Raw genomic sequence first — 20305 nt, forward strand, 5'->3', positions numbered from 1 at the left:
ATTAGAATGATCTAGCTTGAGCTCTCTTTCCTAGGCCCGCCTTGGGTCTGGGTCCTCGAGGGCCTGTGACCGACCACACACCCCTTCTCTTCCTCTGTCCCCAGGGACCTGGCCCCCCGGGACATCTCCGGCACGTCAGACCCATTCGCACGTGTGTTTTGGGGCAACCATAGTTTGGAAACGTCGGTGAGCAGACAGCCAGGCAGGCGTGGGACACCCCTCAGTGGGTGGAGCCGGTCACCTCTTCCGCTCACAGCTCTTTCCACCCTCAGACAATCAAGAAGACCCGCTTCCCACACTGGGATGAGGTGCTGGAGCTGCGGGAGGCGCCGGGGACCACGTCCCCCTTGCGAGTGGAGCTCTGGGATTGGGACATGGTGGGCAAGAATGACTTCCTGGGCATGGTGAGCGGCCCTCCCACTAACCAATGCCCTCTGTGGCTCCCCATGGCCTGCCCTTAGCAGGCAGCTGAGGTGGGGTCTGAGGACAGATGCTCAAGCTGCCTTGAGTGTCACGGCCAGCCTGGGTAGTGGAGTCTCACTGTTCAATAGACAGGCAAGAAAACAGAGACCGTGAAGGAGGCAAAGACCTATCAGAGGCCACAGGGTGGGCCCAAGGCTCCTCGGTAGACTGGTGCCAGCCCTCTGCATGGACCTAACTCTGTCACCACCCTGCGAGGTTGACAATCATTGTCCCTCTATGTGCATGAGGAAATTGATGCTTGGAACGGTGATGTGGCTTTTCCAAAGCCCTGTGCCTTTTAGCTGTTCTCTGGGGACATGGCCCCGGGCTTGTCTGAGGCTTTGGCTGTGACAGTGGCATTGTGCTCACTCCTGGGTCACTGTGCAGCCCAGGGCAAGCCATCTCTCCAAGCCTTAACTTCCCTCTCTTTTATTTATTTTTTGGTTTTTCGAGGCAGGGTTTCTCTGTGTAGCCCTGGCTGTCCTGGAACTCACTCTGTAGACCAGGCTGGCCTCGAACTTACAGAGATCTACTTGTTGCTGCCTCCCCAGTGCTGGGATTAAAGGCGTGCGCTGGCCGCTACTGCCTGGTGCCTTAGCTTTTCTCAATTGTAAATTAAGTGTCCCCTAGAGGCTCCAAGTGCCCTGGCTTGAGAGAGAAGAAGAATTGGACCCCGGCTGGCTACACGCCATCTGTGGATGGCAGTCTAAGCGCTCCCTCCAGGGCTGGGTGGGCCCTGCATCAGGCAGGATGGGGCCTCCAGCTGAGGTCTGTGTGTCCCCCCACAGGTGGAGTTCACCCCACAGACCCTCCAGCAGAAGCCACCCAACGGCTGGTTCCGCCTCCTGCCCTTTCCTAAATCTGAGGATTCTGGGTAAATATGGGTGCCCGGGGAAGGGCACCACCTCAGCTTGTGGGCAGGTTATCCTGGGTGCTGGTGCCAGCCCACCCTGTCCCTCTGGCCCTAGTCCCATGTCCCCAGGATGTTTTTGCGGGCCCACGCAGCACCCCTTGGCCCAGCTGTCCATCACAGACAGGCTCACATACCCAATGCATGTCCAAATGTTGGGTCCCCTCACACCTGCCTTCCTGGCCACATTCCTTGCTTTACTATGTAGTGTCAGGAATTGAACCCAGGGCCTTGGCTGTGCTAGGCAAGGGCTCTACCACCATTCTGAATAGCCACCACTGCCCGTGCACTTACATGCTGTGCACACAGAGCTCCCTGCCTCCGCCAATCTTTTCCTGGCTGTTCCCGTCCACACTGTTCACATACCTGGCTGCACCACGGTGTCCACAAGACCCACGTTTTACTGCCCTGCTTACTCTTGCTGTTCTGCCTGTCCTGTGTGTGTCTAGGCACCTGGCCGTGGCCTCCACTGTGGCGTTTCCATACACCGTCTGGGGCCCCCAATCCATCCTCTTCCTCCCTATCCATTTCGGTCCCCGCTGCTCTCCTATATCCTTTCCCTGTGTCTCTTGCCTCTTCCCAGGCTCATGTCTCCTGCTCTGGGCTAGCCTGCACTCACACCCCCTTCCCTATGCTCTCTGCTCCGTCTAGGGGGAGCCTGGGTGCCCTGCGGCTGAAGGTGCGCCTCACTGAGGACCGTGTCCTGCCTTCCCAGCACTACCAGCCTCTCATGGACCTGCTTCTAGAGTCGGTACAAGGCCCAGCTGAGGTAGGTGTGATGCAGGTGCCTCCCCCTGGGCTTCTGGGTCCGGGGTATTCGCTCCCCTCCCTCGGAAACCAGGGTCAGCTCTTCTGCTTTGGGGCCTCGGGTTACCTGTCGGCTCTCCCGTCCCTGCTCAGGAGGACACCACCAGCCCCCTGGCTGTGCTGGAGGAGCTGGCCTCTGGGGACTGCCGTCAAGACCTTGCCACCAAGCTGGTGAAGCTCTTCCTGGGCCGAGGCCTGTCTGGGCCCTTTCTAGACTACCTCACAAGGCGTGAGGTGGCTCGAACCAGTGAGTTGCCCATTCAGGTGCCCCTCCCCAAGGACGGGTCTGCAGAGGATCTCCAGGGGGAGAAATGGGGCTCCTTAGAGGACTTTTATGTGTTGGGTTATCTATGCTGTGAACCCTGGAAGGCTGAGAGCACAGATCCAGCTTCAGATGCTGTGTGACCTCAGGCAGCTTGCCAAACCACTCTGGGCCTCTGTACTATGAATAAAGTTGACCTTTTGGGTTCTCCCTGATTCTTGAGGCTGAAAGAATCATATCTCCACCTTGAGTGAGTGGAGTGCTCCCACACACACACACCAGCAAACACATCCCCCTATCCTCCCAGATGACCCCAACACCCTCTTCCGTTCTAACTCCTTGGCATCCAAGTCGATGGAGCAATTCATGAAGGTGAGTGGGGACCTGGCATGTCCGGGTGCATGTGGCTTCCTCCCCCTGCTCACCCAGTTCCCAGAGCCTGCTGGCCTCAAGTGGCACTAGACGGCTGAGCTGGGTGCTGGTGACAGGTGCCTGGCTTCAGCCCTGGGCGGCACCCTTGGACACGGCTGGCCTGGCTCTCAAATCTCCCTGCACACCCCCTGCCCCAGCCCAGGGTACTCCCCTGCCACCCTTAGCCGCTCCGTGTGACCCCTGCCCCCAGCTCGTGGGCATGCGCTACCTGCACGAGGTCCTGAGGCCGGTCATCAGCCGCGTCTTCGAGGAGAAGAAATACATGGAGTTGGACCCTTGCAAGATGGACCTGAACCGCTCCCGGTGAGCCAGACGGGGTGGCTCAGGCCTCCCCCGGCCGCCCCTTACCATTTGTAGCCACCCCGGGCTGCTCCGTGCTGGCTGCCACCTGCCTAGGGACACGTGCGTGTATCCTTCAGGCCTCTGTGTGCTGTGGTAGCTCGGGCTGTTTCTGGGCCAATCCGAATCCTGCCTCTCCCATACCCTGTGACTTGGGGGTGTTGGGGGTGCTTGTAGGTTTTGCATGTGAGGCTCAAAACAGGGTAATGCTGGGAGTGTGTGTGGGGGGGAGGTAAATGAGTGTGCGAGGAGCAATAGATGAGCGTGTGTGGAGCAGACAGATGGGTGTGTGTGAGGTGGTAGATGAGTGGGGGGGGCAGTAGATGAGTGTGTGTGTGTGTGTGTGTGTGTGTGTGTGTGTGTGTGTGTCAGACAGATGAGTGTGTGCTGGGAGATGATGGAGGCCCACATAGGGATCTTCTGCAAAATGGGTCCCAGGAACCTTCTGTGAGATTGGAGGCAGGCTAGGCTGTGACTAAAAACCATCCCATACCTCCCATGGACTCTTCCTCCTTCCTTTCCAGAACCTTCTTTGCCACAGTCAGGGGGCTGGCTTCCACGAAACCCCGAGAGCTAGATGCAGGCCATCTGTTAGCCCAGTAATGAGGGAAACAGAGGACCCACACCTCTTGACCACCCCAGACTCAGGCCTCAGCACCCTCTTTACGGATCCTCAGTCAGGGGAGGTCCCTGTCCAAGGTCACACAACTGGGAAATTGCAAAGTGGGGATTTGAACCCAGGCCCCAAACAGAAAGACAGGGTCATCTATGAAACCCCCAGGGTATAGCTGGAGACCACGGGAGACTCAGTGGCACTGACGGGGCCCTGGGAACTTGGGTGGGGCAGGGTTGCAGATAGATCCTGGAGTTGGTCCTGACTTATAATCTCAGGTCTGCCACCTACTGGTAAAGTCACGTCGATGGGCCTCAGTTTCCATGCCTGTGAAAATGGGAGGGGTCAGATATGCAACTCATGAATTACCGTTAGGACCACCTGGGGCAATGCCAGGGGCCGTAAGTGGGATACAGAGGCTGAGAACTTCCAGCTTGAGGGCTCCGGGCAGTGGGGGCGGCAGGTGCCGAGGTTCGGAACATGCATCCAACATGGCCGTGCTGAAGACACCCAGAGCTAGAGCTTGTAACTGTGAGTGACGGGGGGTGATGGCCATTCTGAGGAGGTGGCACTTTGGCTGCATGCCAGCATGTTCCAGGGCAAAGGAACAGCCACTGTGAAGTCTCTGAGATGGGACGCTGCCTACTGCCCCGAGTGTTCAAGCTCCCGCCGCCAGGAGTCTGGTGTGCGGGAACAGTGGAGGCTGGCGGGGGTTCTGAGGCAGCGGGTGTGGTGTTCTGACTGAAGGCTCTGCCTGCTCCCTCCAGGAGGATCTCCTTCAAGGGCACGCCTACCGAGGAGCAGGTGCGGGAGACCAGCCTGGGGCTGCTGACCGGATACCTGGGGTCCATCGTGGACGCCATCGTGAGCTCTGCAGGGCGCTGCCCGCTTGCCCTGCGCCTGGCCTTTAAGCAGCTGCAGCGGTGTGTGGAGAAGCGCTTCCCCGGGGTGGAGCATCAGGTGGGCTGGGTTCTGTGGGGGCTGACGCAAAAATGTTGGGGTGGGCTGGGCCCCGTGTTCAGGGTCACACGCAGAGTCAGGCCAAAGGTGACATTAAGACCTGGTGTGTGTGTGTGTGTGTGTTCTGGCAGAGGGACAGTGTTCTTGGCAGGTCCTAGAACCCAGGGGACCGTTGATGATGCCTGGTGAAGGTGTGGTTATGATGGTGATGGAGGTGATGATGATGATGATGGTGATGATGGTGATGGTGGTGATGATCGTAGCAGGCTTTTTCTTTTTTTTTTTTTTTTGGTTTTTCGAGACAGGGTTTCTCTGTGTAGCTTTGCACCTTTCCTGGAGCTCACTTGGTAGCCCAGGCTGGCCTCGAACTCACAGAGATCCACCTGCCTCTGCCTCCCGAGTGCTGGGATTAAAGGCGTGCGCCACCAACGCCCGGCTTGCAGGCTTTTTCTTTTAGGCCACCAACCAGCTCCCAAATCATGACACAGAGACTTATTATTAGTTTTGAATGCTCGGCCCAGCTTAGGCTCTTTTCTGGCTAGCTCTTTTAACTTAAATTAACTTGTTTCTCTTTATCTACCTTTTGCCTTGGGCTTTTATTTTTATTTTTTATTTTTTGAGACAGGGTTTCTCGGTGTAGTTTTGGTGGCTGTCTCGGAGCTCGCTCTGTAGGCCAGGCTGGCCTCGAACTCACAGAGATCCACCTGGCTCTGCCTCCTGAGTGCTGGGATTAAAGGCGTGCGCCGCCGCCGCCGCCGCCGCCGCCGCCGCCGCCGCCGCTGCCCGACTGGCTTGGGCTTTTTAACTTTTCTTCTGTATATCTTACTTTCACAGCTTCCTGGGTCTGCTGGCTGGCAGTGGCTGCCTGGCTCCTCCCCCCTGGGCTTCTCTCTCTTTCTTTCCTCCTCCTCTCGTTTTTTTCCCCTCTTCCCTTTGGGCGCAGATGTCTCCTCCTGTTTATTCTCTCTGTCTGCCAGCCCCGCCTATCCTTTCTCTGCCTAGCTATTGGCTGCTCAGGCTCCTTATTAATCCAATCAGGTGCCCTAGGCAGGCAAGGTGAAGCAGATGCAACACATCTTTACATAATTAAACAAATGCAGCATAAGCAAAAGCAACACACCTTTATACGGTTAAAGCAACATTCTGTAGCATAAACAAATAGAGCCATCTTTGCCCAGTTAAAAATAATACTCCACATAGATGGTGTTGATGGTGATGATGGTGATGGTGTTGGTGATGGTGGTGATGATGGTGGTGGTGTTGATGATGATGTTGGTGATGATGGTGGTGATGGTGATGATAATAATGATGATGTTGATGGTGTTGATGGTGATGGTGATGGTGATAATGGTGGTGGTGATGGTGTTGATGGTGGTGATGATGATGGTGATGGTGATGGTGATAATGGTGGTAGTGATGATGATGGTGGTGGTGGTGATGATGGTAATGGTGATGATGTTGATGTGGTAATGGTGGTGGTGGTGATGGTAATGGTGATGATGTTGATGGTGGTAATGGTGGTGGTGGTGGTGGTGATGATGGTTATGATGGTGATGGTAGTAATGAGAGCAGAAGGGAGGGAGAAGGACAGGGCCAGGATGAAGGCACAGTGTGTTCTGTAAGTGCTAGGCTTTCCCAGCCTGGATACAAAAGATGGAAACTGGGGGCTGTGCTTTTGGGCCAGGTGAGGTACATGAGCAGAGCAGATGCAGAACTCTAGGGAGTGGTGGAGACCGTGGCAAAATGTAGCCCCACAGCTTATCTACAGGGACCGCTCCGGCCAGTGCTCTACACAGGAACGGGGCCTCGTCCCCTGCTCCTGCAGAGCCTTTTTCTCACCCCTGTGCTGGGGCTAAAACACAAGTCTCACACACACCAGGTGGGCACTCTACCACTGAGCCAAGGCCTAGCTCTCTCTTCACTTTTTTATTTTGAAATAGGGCCTTGCTAAGTTTCCAAGGCAGGCCTTGAACTTGCAGTCCTCCTGACCCACCTTCTGGAATATCTGGGATGACGGACAGGCCTTTGCCCCAAGCTGAGCTGAGCTGAGCTGGGCATCTTCCTTCCTTCCTTCCTTCCTTCCTTCCTTCCTTCCTTCCTTCCTTCCTTCCTCCTTCCCTCCCTCCCTCCCTCCCTCCCTTCCTTTCTTCCTTCCTCTTCCTCTTCTCCCCCACCCCCAACTTCCCCTCTCTCTCTTGCCAACTTTCAGGATCCTATGTAAAGTCTCCCAGTTTTGAAACATGAGGGCTAATTCACCCAGACACACAAGCAAAAGTCACTTGGAATCAGTCACCACGTGTTGAGGTTGTCCTGGACCGGGGGCTGCCAGTCTGAGATCCCTGTTTTGTTTTTGTTTCGATGGTTTTTTTTTTTTTGTTTGTTTTGTTTTAGGTTTTTTGAAACAGAATTTCCTGGCTGTCCTGGAACTCACTTTGTAGACCAGGCTAGCCTTGAACTCACGGAGATCTGCCAGTCTCTGCCTCTTGAGTACTGCTGGGATTGAAGGCATGAGTCGCCACCACCCGGCTGAGATCCCTGTTTTAATAATGTTCAGTGCACAATCTGAGGTGGCTGTCGGGGGGAGCTTGGTGGCACAGGCCTGTAATTCCAACTCTCCTGGAGGTTGCAGCAAGAGGATTATAAATTCAGGGCTAGCCTGGGCAACAGACAGATGCCACTGATGTTGTCTTCAGTTACGGATGAAGCCAGCAAGATTTTTTTTTTAGATTTATTTTACTTATGTGTGTTCGCTCACACTCAGAGGCCAGAGGGCGTCATATGAGTCCTTAGCATTCCAGATGTTTGTGAGCCACCTGATGTGGGTGCTGAGATCTGAACTCGGGTCTTTCTGATAGAGCACTAAGCATGCACTATTAACCACTGAGGCAATTCTCCTGCCTCAGCTGAACTAACTTTTCCCCAGTGCTAAATACAGACCTCTTGGCAGAAAGATCCAGAACCTGCTGAATGCTGGAGATGTCACAGCCCAATCCTTACAGCCTGCATTAAGAGCTTTGAAGATGTATATAGCATCTCTCTCTGCTTTTTGTTTACAGACTGGGAAACTGAGGCCCAGAGAGCTTGAGATTTCCTCCCCAGATTCCCCCTCCTCCCCCATGGGATTGAGCTCTGGCCTCCCATCTAGAGGTGACGTCATTGCACCCCAGTTAGCCTGGCTCTCACCCGGGCAGCCTCAGAGGTGTTAAGTGGGACACGGCTGAGGTAGGAGGAGGGAAAGAGATCAGGAGGCCAGCTCCCCACTCAGCTCGCCCCTGGGAGCCAACATCAGCGCCACCCACATGTCCCCAGTGGGCAGGGACCACAGATTTTCTCAGATCATGAAGCCCTGAGCAGCCTGTGTGTGTGTGTGTGTGTGTGTGTGAGTGTATGTGAGTGTGAGTGTACATGTATGTGAGTGTGTGCATGCATGTGAGTGCATGTGAGTATGTGTGAGTGTGCATGCATGTGAGTGTGTGTGAGTGTGCATGTATGTGAGTGCATGTGAGTGTGTGAGTGTGCATGTATGTGAGTGTGAGTGTGCATGTGTGTGAGTGTGTGTGAGTGTGTGTGTGTGTGTGTGTGTGAGATGTAGCCCAGGCTGGCCTCTTCTAACTTACTACGTGTCCAAGGATGACTGTTCTCATTTGCTTTCTACCGCCGTGATGAACACCAAGACAAATTTGGGGAGAAAAGAGCTTGTAGTCGGTCATGGAGGGAAGTCGAGGCAGGAACCTGGAGGTAGGTAGGAAATGGAGCAGAGGCCACGGAGGGACACTGCTCCCTGTTTTGCTCTCCAGGGATTGTTCGGTTGGCTTTCTCATGCTACCCGGGAACCCCTGCTCAGGAATCGTGCCGGCCACGGTGGCCTGGACCCTCCCGCATCAATCATGAGTCAAGAAGACGCCCCCACAGCTTTGCCTCGAGGCAATCTGACCCGAGTTGTTTTCTCAGTTGGGGGTCCCTCTTCCCAGATAACCGTTGCTTGTCACGTTCACACACACACAAACAACTAGCTAGCACAGTGACTTTGGACTTGTGGTCCCCCTGCCTCCGCCTCCCACACACTGGGATCAAAGGCGTGTGCCACCGCAGCCGGCGGCGTCTGCGGCACTGGGGAGAAACTCAGGGTTCCCTGCACACTTGCCAAGCACTCCCGTGGTGAAGATGCACCCACAGCCCTCTTTTTCACTTTTACATTTTGAGACAAGTATCGCTAACTTGCCGAGGCTGGCCCGGAACTCACTCTGTAGCCCAGGCTAGCCTTGAACTTGTGACCCCCTGCCTGGGCCTCTGTGAACATGGGATGGCAGGCCTGCACCACCAGGCGCATGTGTACCTTGATGAGCTAATGTTGGGGCTTGAAATGATGTGGGGGAACCTGCCTGGGAGGAAGTGGTGATTTGGAGACAGTTCAGGGCTCTGACTGAGATGGTCCCCTCTCGCTGAAGCCTGGGGTACAGACCTTGCCGGGCCCACGGGCAAGGCTGACATGCCCAGGAAGCTAGCTCGCTCCAGGGTAGCTATTGTCACAGGTGTGACTGACACCCCAAAATAAACATAGACATACCTACTCAGGCTGGATATAGCAGTCGGGGAGCGAGCTGTGCCCAGTGTGGAAAGTCCACGGAGGGACTCAGGTGGGCTCTGTAGCTGACTGCCCGGCTCCTTGGTGAGCCGCCTCGGTCTCCTCATTTGGAAAGCAGAGATTAAATGCACTCTTGACCCTTGACCCTCGGGTAGATGAGACTGAATGGCCGGAGAGTGGCAAACAAGTCTGCCTCTGTTGTTGGTTGCTGGGTAATCTCGGGCAAATGACCAATCTGGGCTGTCACCCGCCCTAGAGTGAGTGGTAAGTAAAGTCTGTGGGAGGAGAATATGGCCTGTTCTTGCCACCATAGGTCATAGGTCTGGGTTTGAATCCTGACTCCTCTGCTGTGTGACCTTGAGCAAACCACTTGGCCTCTCTGAGGTTGCCACGATATCCCTCTCCTCTGGCTGTGTGTTCCGAGCACAGGAGTCTGCTAAAACCAGTTTTGTTGGCCAGATCAGTTTCGTCACCCCATTTTCCAGCTAGAGAAACTGAGGCAGAGAGGAGGGAGCACCCTCCTTGGCAGGCTAGGAAACGCCTCCTGACCCAACTCCCTCTCCCTTCTCTGGGCACTTAGTGTTTGCTGCCTCAGTTTCCCCAGCTGGGACAAGGGCTTCAGAGCCTGTCGTGATTCTCCGGCAGGATGTGAAGTACCTGGCCACCAGCGGTTTCCTCTTTCTCCGGTTCTTTGCGCCTGCCGTCCTCACGCCGAAGCTGTTCGACCTCAGAGACCAGCACGCGGACCCCCAGACCAGCCGCTCCTTGCTGCTGCTTGCCAAGGTGTGTGTGTGTGTCTGGGGGGGTGGGGGGTGGGAGGGGCTCCACCTGGGTCCTCTCAGCTGGAGAGAAGCATGATGGGAAAGATCGGGAAGGTCGTCTGGGAGAAGGCCCAGAGGAAGCCAGTTTCCTTGTGGGGGTCTCTGTTTTCTATGACATGGCCTTGCTGGGCCACTGAGACCTAGAACTTGCCCTGTTGCCCAGACTGGCCTAGGACTCAGGGTAATCCTCCTGCCTCAGCCTCTCAAGTGCTGAGATTATAAGTCTCATTAAAAATGACCACGGTTAGGCGGTGGTGGCGCACGCCTTTAATCCCAGCACTCAGGAGGCAGAGGCAGGCGAATCTCTGTGAGTTCGAGGCCAGCCTGGTCTACAGAGCGAGTTCCAGGAAAGGCTCAAAGCTACACAGAGAAACCCTGTCTAAAAAAAAACAAACACAACAACAACAAAAAAACAAACAAACAAACAAAAGAACCCCACTGTGTCTGGCTTTCATTTGCCCCCCCCCTCCCCTTTTGGTAGTACTGGGAATTGAACATGGGGCCTCATGCATGGGAGGTGATCACTCTACCACTGAGCTACAGCCCCAAACCCTGTTGCTCTCTTTTCCTTTTCTCCCTCCTTGTCTTTATTTTTTTTTAGATCATGAAAACTCACTCCTTCCCAAAGAAATGGAGGAAGTAGGCTAGCAGTCATTTATACCTCAGTATGAATTAAGCCATTCTTGATAAAGTAGCCACAACCTGTGGCTCTGACAGGTCCCCAAGGACACGTGATAGAATTGGGCAGTGCTGGGTGCTGGGTGGGAACTGGGTGCTGGTTCCAAAAGGGAGGGAGGGTCAGACGGTGCCCACGGTGTACAGATATGAGAACAGAGTTTGGGGTTCCAGAGGCCGCTCGCCTCAGCAGTGACCTCGGCTTCCTTTCTCCTCTGCTCCAGGCCGTGCAGAGCATCGGGAACCTGGGCCAGCAGCTGGGCCAGGGCAAGGAGCTGTGGCTGACCCCCCTCCACCCCTTCCTGATGCAGAGCATCTCCCGTGTGAGGGACTTCCTGGACCAGTTGGTGGATGTGGACGGGGATGAGGGTGAGTCCTGTGGTCCTGCCACTCCTGGCTTGCGACCGCCGCCCCCCCCCTCCGGGGGAGGGGAAGTACTCAGCATCCCACTCCATTGGTCCCCAGTTCCCCAGCACCAAGATTGTGGACCTGCAGGTCAACTAGTCAGTCAATTAACACTGGTGTCAGACTTGGTTAGGTCATCTCTACCAATGTGGCCACGTGGCAGGGTCATGGCATGGAGTCTCTGGCATGGGTACGCTTAGTAAGTCTCTGCCATGTTAAATAGGCAGCACCTCAAAGACCTGGGGCTATGGCTTAGTGGAGGAGAGCACCTTGCATGCATGAGGTCCTAGGTTCAATCCTAGCACTTGAAAAAAACAAACCCTTCTAGATGCTTTGGATAAAGTGGTTAATGGAAGGGAAATGGCTCAGTGAGTGAAGTGCTTACTGAGCAAGCTTGAGGACCCGAGTTCAAATCCCTACACTCCCCTAAAATCTGGGCGTGGCTGTGCCTGTCTGTAACCCCAGCACTGGTGGTATGGAGGCAGGCGGATCCTCCGGGCTCCCTGACCAGCCACTGGAGCCACATGGTGAGTTCCGGGTCCAGTAAGTGGGCCTGTGTCAAATCATAAGCTGGGGGGCAACAGAGAAAGACTCCAGATGTTGACCTCTGGTCTCCACATGAGCAGATGCACACACACATGCATGCACTACACACACACACACATGCATATGTACGTATACACACACACACACACACACATGCATGCACTACGCACACACATGCATATGTACACACACACACACACACACACACACACACACACACACACACGAGACAGGAGAAAATCTTGGACTTATTCATAGGATTTCCTTCTAGTGGGGACCAAGGTGTAAGACAACAGCCAGATATACAGAGTGTTGGGGGAGTCACAAAGTGGGTGCTGGTGTGTCGTGGTCCACATTTTTTTTTTTTTTTTTTGAGACAGGGTTTCTCTGTGCAGCTTTGCGCGTATTCCCGGAACTCACTCTGTAGACCAGGCTGGCCTCAAACTCACAGAGATCTGCCTGCCTCTGCCTCCCGAGTGCTGGGATTAAAGGCGTGCGCCACCACCGCCTGGCCGTGGTCGACATCTTTAATCCCAGCACTCAGGAGGCAGAGGCAAGAGAGGCCAGCCTGGTCTACAGACCAGGATAGTCTGGGCCACACAGTAAGACTCTGGAGAGAGAGAGAGAGAGAGAGAGAGAGAGAGAGAGAGAGAGAGAGAGAGACAGAGAGAGACAGAGAGACAGAGACAGAGACAGGCAGAGACAGAGAGACAGAGACAGACACACAGAGAGAGACAGACAGAGAGAGAGAGACAGAGAGAAGATGGATGGCCCAGAGTGGCCTCCCTAGTGCCACTGGAGTGAACATCTGGAGTGAGCACTGTGACTTTTTTTGGAGTGTGTTAAATCAACATCAGCTCCCAGACAAGGACACTGCCAGGTGCCCAGAGAATGGGGTCCATACTTACTCCCCCAATGCTGGGTTTTCTCGAAGTCCTCTCCCTGTGAATCACCTAGCAGCAACTCCCCCCCCCCCCATCACCATCACCACAAACCGGGAGCTGATGCAGTCCTGGGTTTAGAGCGCCACCTAGTGTCAGCGCCTTGGAGATGACTGCAGACTGCAACAACAGGGCACAGACCAAAACCGGGAAGGGGTGTGTGTGTGTGTGTGTGTGTGTGTGTGTGTGTGTGTGTGTGTATGTGTGTCACACGGGACTTACACTACGCTCTATTTTGCTCTTATGGGAGATTCTGATGGCCTCAGAGATACTGACTGGGGGGAAGGATGGCTTGTCTGGCTCCTGTCTGGGCTCACAGAAGAGCTAAAGGGCATCTTGGTGCAAGATGGAGACACTCTAGCTGGGATTCGGGGAACTGGTCCCAACGTAAGAGCAATCCAGGCAGTGAACAGCACGTGCAAAGGCCCTGGGGTAGGGACAGAGGGCATCAGAGAAGCTTGTGCAGAAGAGAGAAAGAGGAGAAGAGAGAGAAGAAAGCTGTGGGAGCAGTCCTCCCGACACCAGCCGGCTTGTGTTGGGAGTGGAATGGTGTCGTGCGCCTTTGAAGCTGAGGACTTGGGGTAGAGGGCACTTTGGAGACTCAGGTCACATTGGAGTAACCAGGTGCAATGGAGACCCCCAGCCAGCTGCAGTCTTACCTGCCGGCCCCTGGGCTAGGAGGAGGGATCTGGGTACCACTTTCCTCTGCTCCTTAGTCCCTTCCCTCAGTGTGTGTGTGTGTGTGTGTGTGTGTGTGTGTGTGTGTGTGTGTGTGTGTGAAGGAGTGGGGTCTGAGGTCATAGCCTTGGTCTTCCCGCCCCTTAGGAGCAGACAGTTGCAGCAGGTGCCAGAGGCCCCAGACATAGCAGAGTCCCCCACCCCTCTCTCTATTTCCCAGAGGCTGGGGGGCCAGCCTGCGCCCTGGTCCAGCCCTCGACAATTGTTCGGGAAGGCTTCCTGCTGAAGCGCAAGGAGGAGCCCGCCGGCCTGGCCACACGCTTTGCCTTCAAGAAGCGCTACTTCCGGCTGAGTGGGAAGGACCTCTCCTACTCCAAGACTCCAGAGTGGCAGGTGGGACTCCGACCACAAGAAGACGTCACTAGGGTACTCGGGGGAAACTGAGACCCAAGGTGGGCGTTGGGGCACCCCCACCCAATATCATAGCAGCTAAGGCAACAGATTCCAAACTCTCGGCTGGCTCCGAGCTTGGGGCCAGCCTGGCCCAGAACAAGGACACATTTCATGGTGGGACATTCTGTCTAGGGGTGGACGTGCAGGGGTGGGGGCCACAAGCATGTCCCACACCAAGCATCATAGACTCACGTAGGATCCATCTGTTCCTCTGGCTATGTGCAGGTGCACACACACACACACACACACACACACACACACACACACACACGAGGCACTCACTCAACAACTCAGTCACCATGCACAAGCTTTCCCTGTGTGCCTGCGTGTGCCGGGCTCTGTCCTAGGCAGATGACACCACTGTCCTCCATGCTAACCAGCCCGAGGGAGACTAGGACTTGGCATTTCATCAGCCGTCTGGGTTGCAAGGCTGCGTCCACAGACGGAGTGACTTTGGCAGGGTCGTTTGCCTCCGTGCCTCAGTCTCCCCATCTTCACATTGGGGAGAGTAACAGGCCCAGTCTCAGAAAGTGGTGGCGGTTATTGAGTGAGCTGAGGGAAGCAGGGTTCGGAAAGCCTCAGCCCAGTGCCACACAAGCAACTGCTGTGGCAAGGATACTGGTGGTGGTGATGAGGGTGAGGGTGATGATAGTGATGATGGTGATAATGGTGGTGGTGGTGATGATGGAGGTGATGATGGAGGTGATGATGGTGGTGATGATGGAGGTGATGTGATGGAGGTGATATGATGGAGGTGATGATGGTGGTGATAATGGAGGTGATGGAGGTGATGATGGTGGTGATGATGGAGGTGATGATGGAGGTGATGATGGTGGTGATGATGGAGGTGATGTGATGGAGGTGATATGATGGAGGTGATGATGGTGGTGATAATGGAGGTGATGGAGGTGATGATGGTGGTGATGATGGAGGTGATGTGATGGAGGTGATGATGGAGGTGATGATGGAGGTGGTGATGGTGGTGATGATGGAGGTGATGGAGGTGATGATGGAGGTGGTGATGGTGGTGATGATGGAGGTGATGATGGTGGTGATGATGGAGGTGATGATGGAGGTGATGGAGGTGATGATGGTGGTGATGATGGAGGTGATAATGGAGGTGATGATAGAGGTGATGATGGAGGTGATGGAAGTGATGATGGTGGTGATGATGGAGGGGATGATGGAGGTGATAGTGATTGTGATGATGGAGATGATGATGAAGGTGATGATGGAGGTGATGGTGATTGTGATGATGGAGGTGATGATGGTGGTGATGATAATGATGGTGATGATGGTTCCAGTGACGAGGGTGATGGTGATTGTGGGATGGTGGTGATAACGACGGTGATGACGGTGTCAGTGATGTTAATGTTGGTGAAAGCCAACTTAGACCCGGGGAAAGTCAAGTCACTTGGCAGGTGACAGAGCAGGACCGTGGGGAAGACACAACAGAGCTGTTCAGAACTGAGCGCATGTCCTTGGCGGCCCCACCTGGTGCCACAGCCAAAGGCATGCCGCCTGTGGCTGCCCACAGGTTCACTCATCCATCCCAGTGTCCTGCATCCGTGCCGTGGAGCGTGTGGATGAGGGTGCCTTCCAGCTACCACACGTCATGCAGGTGGTGACGCAGGAGGGCACCGGGGTGCCGCACACCACCTACCTCCAGTGCAAGGTAAGGTGCCACCGCAGTCAGGGGTGGGGACCCTGGGGACCCTGGCTCAGGCTCACCCGCGTTCTGATTGGCTCCACCCCTTGCAGAATGTGAATGACCTCAACCAATGGCTGTCAGCCCTGCGAAAAGCCAGCGCCTCCAATCAGGACAAGCTGGCGGCCTGCCACCCGGGTGCCTTCCGCAGCGGACGCTGGACCTGCTGCCTCCAGGCTGAGCGCTCAGGTGAGGGGGCGGGCTTTGCTGCAGGCTCCACCCTCCCCGTCGGCCAATCAGTAAGCATCGCACTCTCACTTGGGCGTGCTGTGCAACCATGAGCAAGTGACTCAATGTCTCTGTGCTTCAGTCTTCTTGACTGGGCCGCAGGGTTGAGGATAGCCCTGACCTCCTTGGTTCTATTAGCCGATACTGAGTTGGTACACTCAGAGCACCGTCTGGCACATGGTGCCAGCCACACACAAGTACTGTTTCTAACACTCCCACTCTGTGCGAGCTGCCCAGAGCACACAGTCTGACTTGCTGAGCCTAGATGACAATGATGGTGACCATAACAGGTTGCTATGTTGTTGCTGGGATGAATCTCTGGCCCTGAGCGCTGGCTGTACCACAGACCCCATCCCGGCCCCATCCGGACAATGATAATAGCGTTAGAATCACAAAACTGAGGCTTGGGAGACTTGGAGAGTGTCTGAGACCCAGCCCCAGGGCAGGGACTGGGGAAGGCTGTCTGGAGGAGATGTTGCTTTGCGTGACGATGGTGAGCGAGGGTGTGCAAGGCTGAGCAAAGGGGGCTGAGGCAGGACTCACGGGTCAACACGGTCCGCTTCAGCGTCCTTTCTGTTTCTGTGATGAAACCTTCTGCCCTTAGGGGAAGAAAGGGTTAATTTGGCTTACATTTCTAGATCACGGGTCCATCCCCGAGGGAAGTCAGGGCAGGAACTTGAAGCAGAAGCCATGGAGGAACACTGCTCGCTGGCCCGCTCACAGGCTCACACTTAGCCAGCTTTCATATGCAGCCCGGGACCACCTGCCTAGGGAATGGTGCCGCCCACAGTGGGCTGGGCCCTTGCGCATCAATTACCAATCAGCACAATCCGCCCCAGACATGACCACGGGCCAACCTGATCTGGGCGTGCCGTTATTCGAGACTCTCTTCTCAGATGAGTCTAGGCTGTGTGTCAAGTTGACCGTTGAAGCTGAGCAGGGCCGGGGTTCGTGAGGCCATAGCTTCTGAATCAGAGTGGAGGCGGGGAGGAAGCTGGAACCCAGGCAGGAGCTACAAGGGGGGGCCTGACTAACTGGAGGAGGGAGAGGCTTGCACAGGAATTGGGCAAACTGAAGAAGGCAGGGCGTGGCGACCACCCCGCCTAGAATGAGGCAGAGGCTGCTAGCCCGGGGCAAGACTTTCTTGACCGCACTGTATATCCTCAGCTGCCGGCTGCAGCCGCACACACTCAGCCGTCACGCTGGGAGACTGGAGTGACCCACTGGATCCTGACGCCGAGGCCCAGGCGGTGTATCGCCAGCTGCTCCTGGGGCGGGATCAACTCAGGTGGGTGTCACCCCACGGTGGCCTCTTTACGTTTACGTATCCCTTAGAAAATGTCCCCCTCCCCAGGGTTTCAGCTAGCCCAGGCTAGCCTTGAACTTGTGTAGCAGATGACCTTAAACATTTCTTCTTCTTCTTTTTTAACTGCAGTTTTTAAAAATTATTTTTATTTTATGTGCATTGGTGTTTCATCATGGGTGTTGGGTCCCCTGGAACTGGAGTTACAGACAGTGGTGAGCTGTCCTGTAGGTGCTGGGAATTGAACCCGGGTCCTCTGGAAGAGCAGCCAGTGCTCTCAACTGCTCAGCCAGCCCCGATCTTAAACTTCTGACCTTCCTGTTCGTACTTCCTCAGTGCTGGCCTTACCTGCCGCCATGCCTGGTCTGGCCTTACAGATGTGCGCCCCCATGCCTGGTATATTTATGTGGTGCTGGGGGCTGAGTCTGGAGCTCACGCACGGTGGGCAGGCTCCCCGCCAACTGAGCTGCACGGCAGGCCCAGTCCGTTGCCTTTCCTTTCTTTCTCTGTTTGTCAGTGCTGGGGTAGAACTCATGGCCTTGCGCTCCACTGAGCTTCAGCCAAGCCCTATTGATCCATCTTTTAGCACTCTGGCTGAGCTTTCAGAGGCTCATGGGCCACCATGGGGCCTCAGTGGCCAGGAAGTCGGGTCTTGGAATGATCTGTAAGGCACAACAGGTTGTCTTAGGTCTCACTGCTGTGACAAGACCCCATGGCCAAGGCAATGTCTAAAAGAAAGCATTTAATTGGGGACTTGGGTTTCAGAGGGTCAGAGTCCATGATGGCGGGCCAAAGACATGGCAGCAGGAACAGCTGAGAGCTCACATCTCCACCCCAAAGCGTGAGGCAGAGAGAGCTGACCGGGAACAGTTTGAATCTTTTGAAACCTCATAGCCCACCCCTAGTGACACACCTCCTCCAACAAGGCCACACCTCCTGATCCTTCCCAAACGGTTCCCCCAACCGGGAACCAAGTACTCATGCTTATGAGCTAGTGAGTGATGTTCTCATTCAAACTATCCCAGGGAGCTTGGGACCTTACAGTATGGCAGCTGCAGAGATTTGGGTACGGTTGGTCTCTTGAACTTGGCTTTGAGCCTCCCTGGTACCTTGGATACCTCCCTCCCTCTTCCTGGCTTGAAGAGTTGCTAGTTAGTGACAGGTTTGTACCAAGCCACTGTAGAGAAGGTTCTGTACTGACCCGGCCAGTTAGTGGCTGTGTGGTGTTCAGCTAGTCACTTGACTTCTCTGTGCCTCGTATAGCAAAGGAGGGGACAGGGCATTGACTTCACAGTATGGTCCTAAGAGTCAAGAGCCAACCCAGTGAAAGGACACCACATAGCTTCCCCCATATAGGAGCTATCATGGTGCTGTGTGAACTTAGGCAAGTCCCTCAATCTCTCTGCGTGTCTGTGGTTTATCTGGAGAACAGCGTTACCGGTACGTACCTGCCTTGTGTAAGTTGGCTGTGCCGTTAAGTGAATTCGGGCATGTGCAGGGCTTCTTGGTGTACAGCCTGCTACTCTAGAAACGTTTGTGGTGATGGAGTGGTGATGGTTGGGATGATGCTGGTGGTGATGGTGATGGTGGCGATGGTGATGATGATGATGGTGGTGGTGATGGTAATGGTGGTGGTGATGATGGTGATAATAATGATGATGGTGGTGGTAGTGATAGCAATAGTGATGATGATGATATAGTGATGGTGATGGTGGTGGTGATGGCGATGACGGTGGTGGTGATGGCGATGATGGTGGTGGTGATGGTGGTGATGGTGATGATGGTGGTGATGGTGATGATGGTGGTGTGATGGTGATAATAATCATGGTGTGATGGTGATGATGATGGTGGTGGTGATGGTAATGGTGGTGGTGATGATGGTGATAATGATGGTGGTGGTAGTGATAGCAATAGTGATGATGATGATGATATAGTGATGGTGGTGAGGATGAGATGGTGTTGATGGTGATGATGGTGTTGATGGTGTTGATGGTGGTGATGGTGATGGTGATGATGGTGTTGATGGTGTTGATGGTGGTGATGGTGATGGTAGTGATGAGGAGAGCGATGGTGATGAACCTCTGATTTCCCCTGCAAGCAGCAGAGAATCTTGGGTAGGAGTAGCACTGTGCCTTGGAAAACAGCTTTGTCCCTTTTCCTCTCAACCCTCAGGCTGAAGTTGCTGGAGGACTCCAGCCTGGACCCAGCTCCGGAGGTGGACCCCGGGAAGGACTCTGGTGCCGCGGATGGTAAGGGAGAGGGGTTCCATTCTCGTCCCTTTCAGAATCGTGCCCAAGTTGGCCAAGCACACTCGCCATGCCCTCCTGTTTCCAGTGCTGGTGCTACAGCCCCAGGAAGCCCCTGGGCTCTGGTGACAGCCACCGAGAGCCTGATGAACCCTACTCTTTCCCTCCAGGGGCCTGCGTGGAGGTTCTGGCTCGGCAGAGAGCCGCCATCACCCACCTGCTGCAGGTACTTGAAGACTTGGAGCAAGCCCACGAGGAGTTCCAGAGGCAGGGGCAGGGGCGAGTGGCCTGCTAGGATGCTGAGGAAGTGCCAGAGCCCGTTGAGGACAAGGAGTCACGGGGCCTCCCCCAGCGCAGTCTGGCCCAGGCATCTCCTTCAGGCTGCCCTTCTTCACGGCTGTGGCCTGGAGCCTCCCAGGCAAAGCCTGGTCCTGTGTGCCCTGTGGCCAGCCAGGGCGTGGGAGCCTTTGGCAGGGTCCAGCCCTGTACTGGGCCAGACCTCACTCTCTTCTCTGAGCCCAGAGTCTCGGCTTCACTGGATGCCCCTCGGCCAGTGCCGGTGGAGCCCAGCTCACCCCGAGCTGCTGGATACAGCTGAGTGTGCTTTCCTCCTGTCTCAGGCCAGCACCAAATAGGCTTGACCAAGACCTCCCCGTTTCCACTTCTGTGAGTCCCGTGACCTCACAGATCCTTCTGTACCCCACCCTCATCTGGCAGCCCCGACCTCAAGCTTCTGGAACCAGGTGTTCTCAGAACTGGGGTGGGAGCCCAGCATGCCGATTCAGAGCCTTGAAGCTGGACACGGGCTCTTTCTCCCTCTTTGAGCCTCAGTTTATCCTGTATAAAGTGACGAGTGAGTGTGCTTGGCTGTGAAGTGTTAAAATTGGGGTACCCTGGGGGCCAGTGAGAAGATTCTTGGCCATAAGCACAG

The 20305-nt window shown here is 55.2% G+C and overlaps 1 protein-coding gene across 4 annotated transcripts in view; it reads left to right on the top strand.

Annotated features, from left to right (window-relative positions):
- The window catches only part of Rasal1 (RAS protein activator like 1), a 34546-nt gene extending 14310 nt beyond the window's left edge, over positions 1 to 20236 (top strand). For 2 of the 4 annotated variants that reach the window (XM_037198663.1, XM_037198664.1), the window contains 16 exons: positions 105 to 186; positions 273 to 404; positions 1251 to 1336; positions 2024 to 2141; positions 2273 to 2426; positions 2793 to 2813; positions 3011 to 3176; positions 4593 to 4785; positions 10016 to 10153; positions 11091 to 11235; positions 13657 to 13829; positions 15427 to 15564; positions 15651 to 15786; positions 16993 to 17113; positions 19301 to 19377; positions 19545 to 20236. In XM_037198663.1, coding sequence (XP_037054558.1) covers positions 105 to 186; positions 273 to 404; positions 1251 to 1336; positions 2024 to 2141; positions 2273 to 2426; positions 2793 to 2813; positions 3011 to 3176; positions 4593 to 4785; positions 10016 to 10153; positions 11091 to 11235; positions 13657 to 13829; positions 15427 to 15564; positions 15651 to 15786; positions 16993 to 17113; positions 19301 to 19377; positions 19545 to 19669 — 2005 coding nt within the window. In that variant the 3' untranslated portion in view covers positions 19670 to 20236. Of the gene's footprint in view, positions 1 to 104; positions 187 to 272; positions 405 to 1250; positions 1337 to 2023; positions 2142 to 2272; positions 2427 to 2748; positions 2814 to 3010; positions 3177 to 4592; positions 4786 to 10015; positions 10154 to 11090; positions 11236 to 13656; positions 13830 to 15426; positions 15565 to 15650; positions 15787 to 16992; positions 17114 to 19300; positions 19378 to 19544 lie in introns of those variants that run through there. The other 2 variants (XM_028878771.2, XM_028878772.1) reach the window with 2 other exon arrangements.
- Positions 20237 to 20305: the final 69 nt, after the last annotated feature.

Source organism: Peromyscus leucopus, chromosome 23, assembly GCF_004664715.2.
Source record: "Peromyscus leucopus breed LL Stock chromosome 23, UCI_PerLeu_2.1, whole genome shotgun sequence".
Classification (NCBI taxonomy): domain Eukaryota; kingdom Metazoa; phylum Chordata; class Mammalia; order Rodentia; family Cricetidae; genus Peromyscus; species Peromyscus leucopus.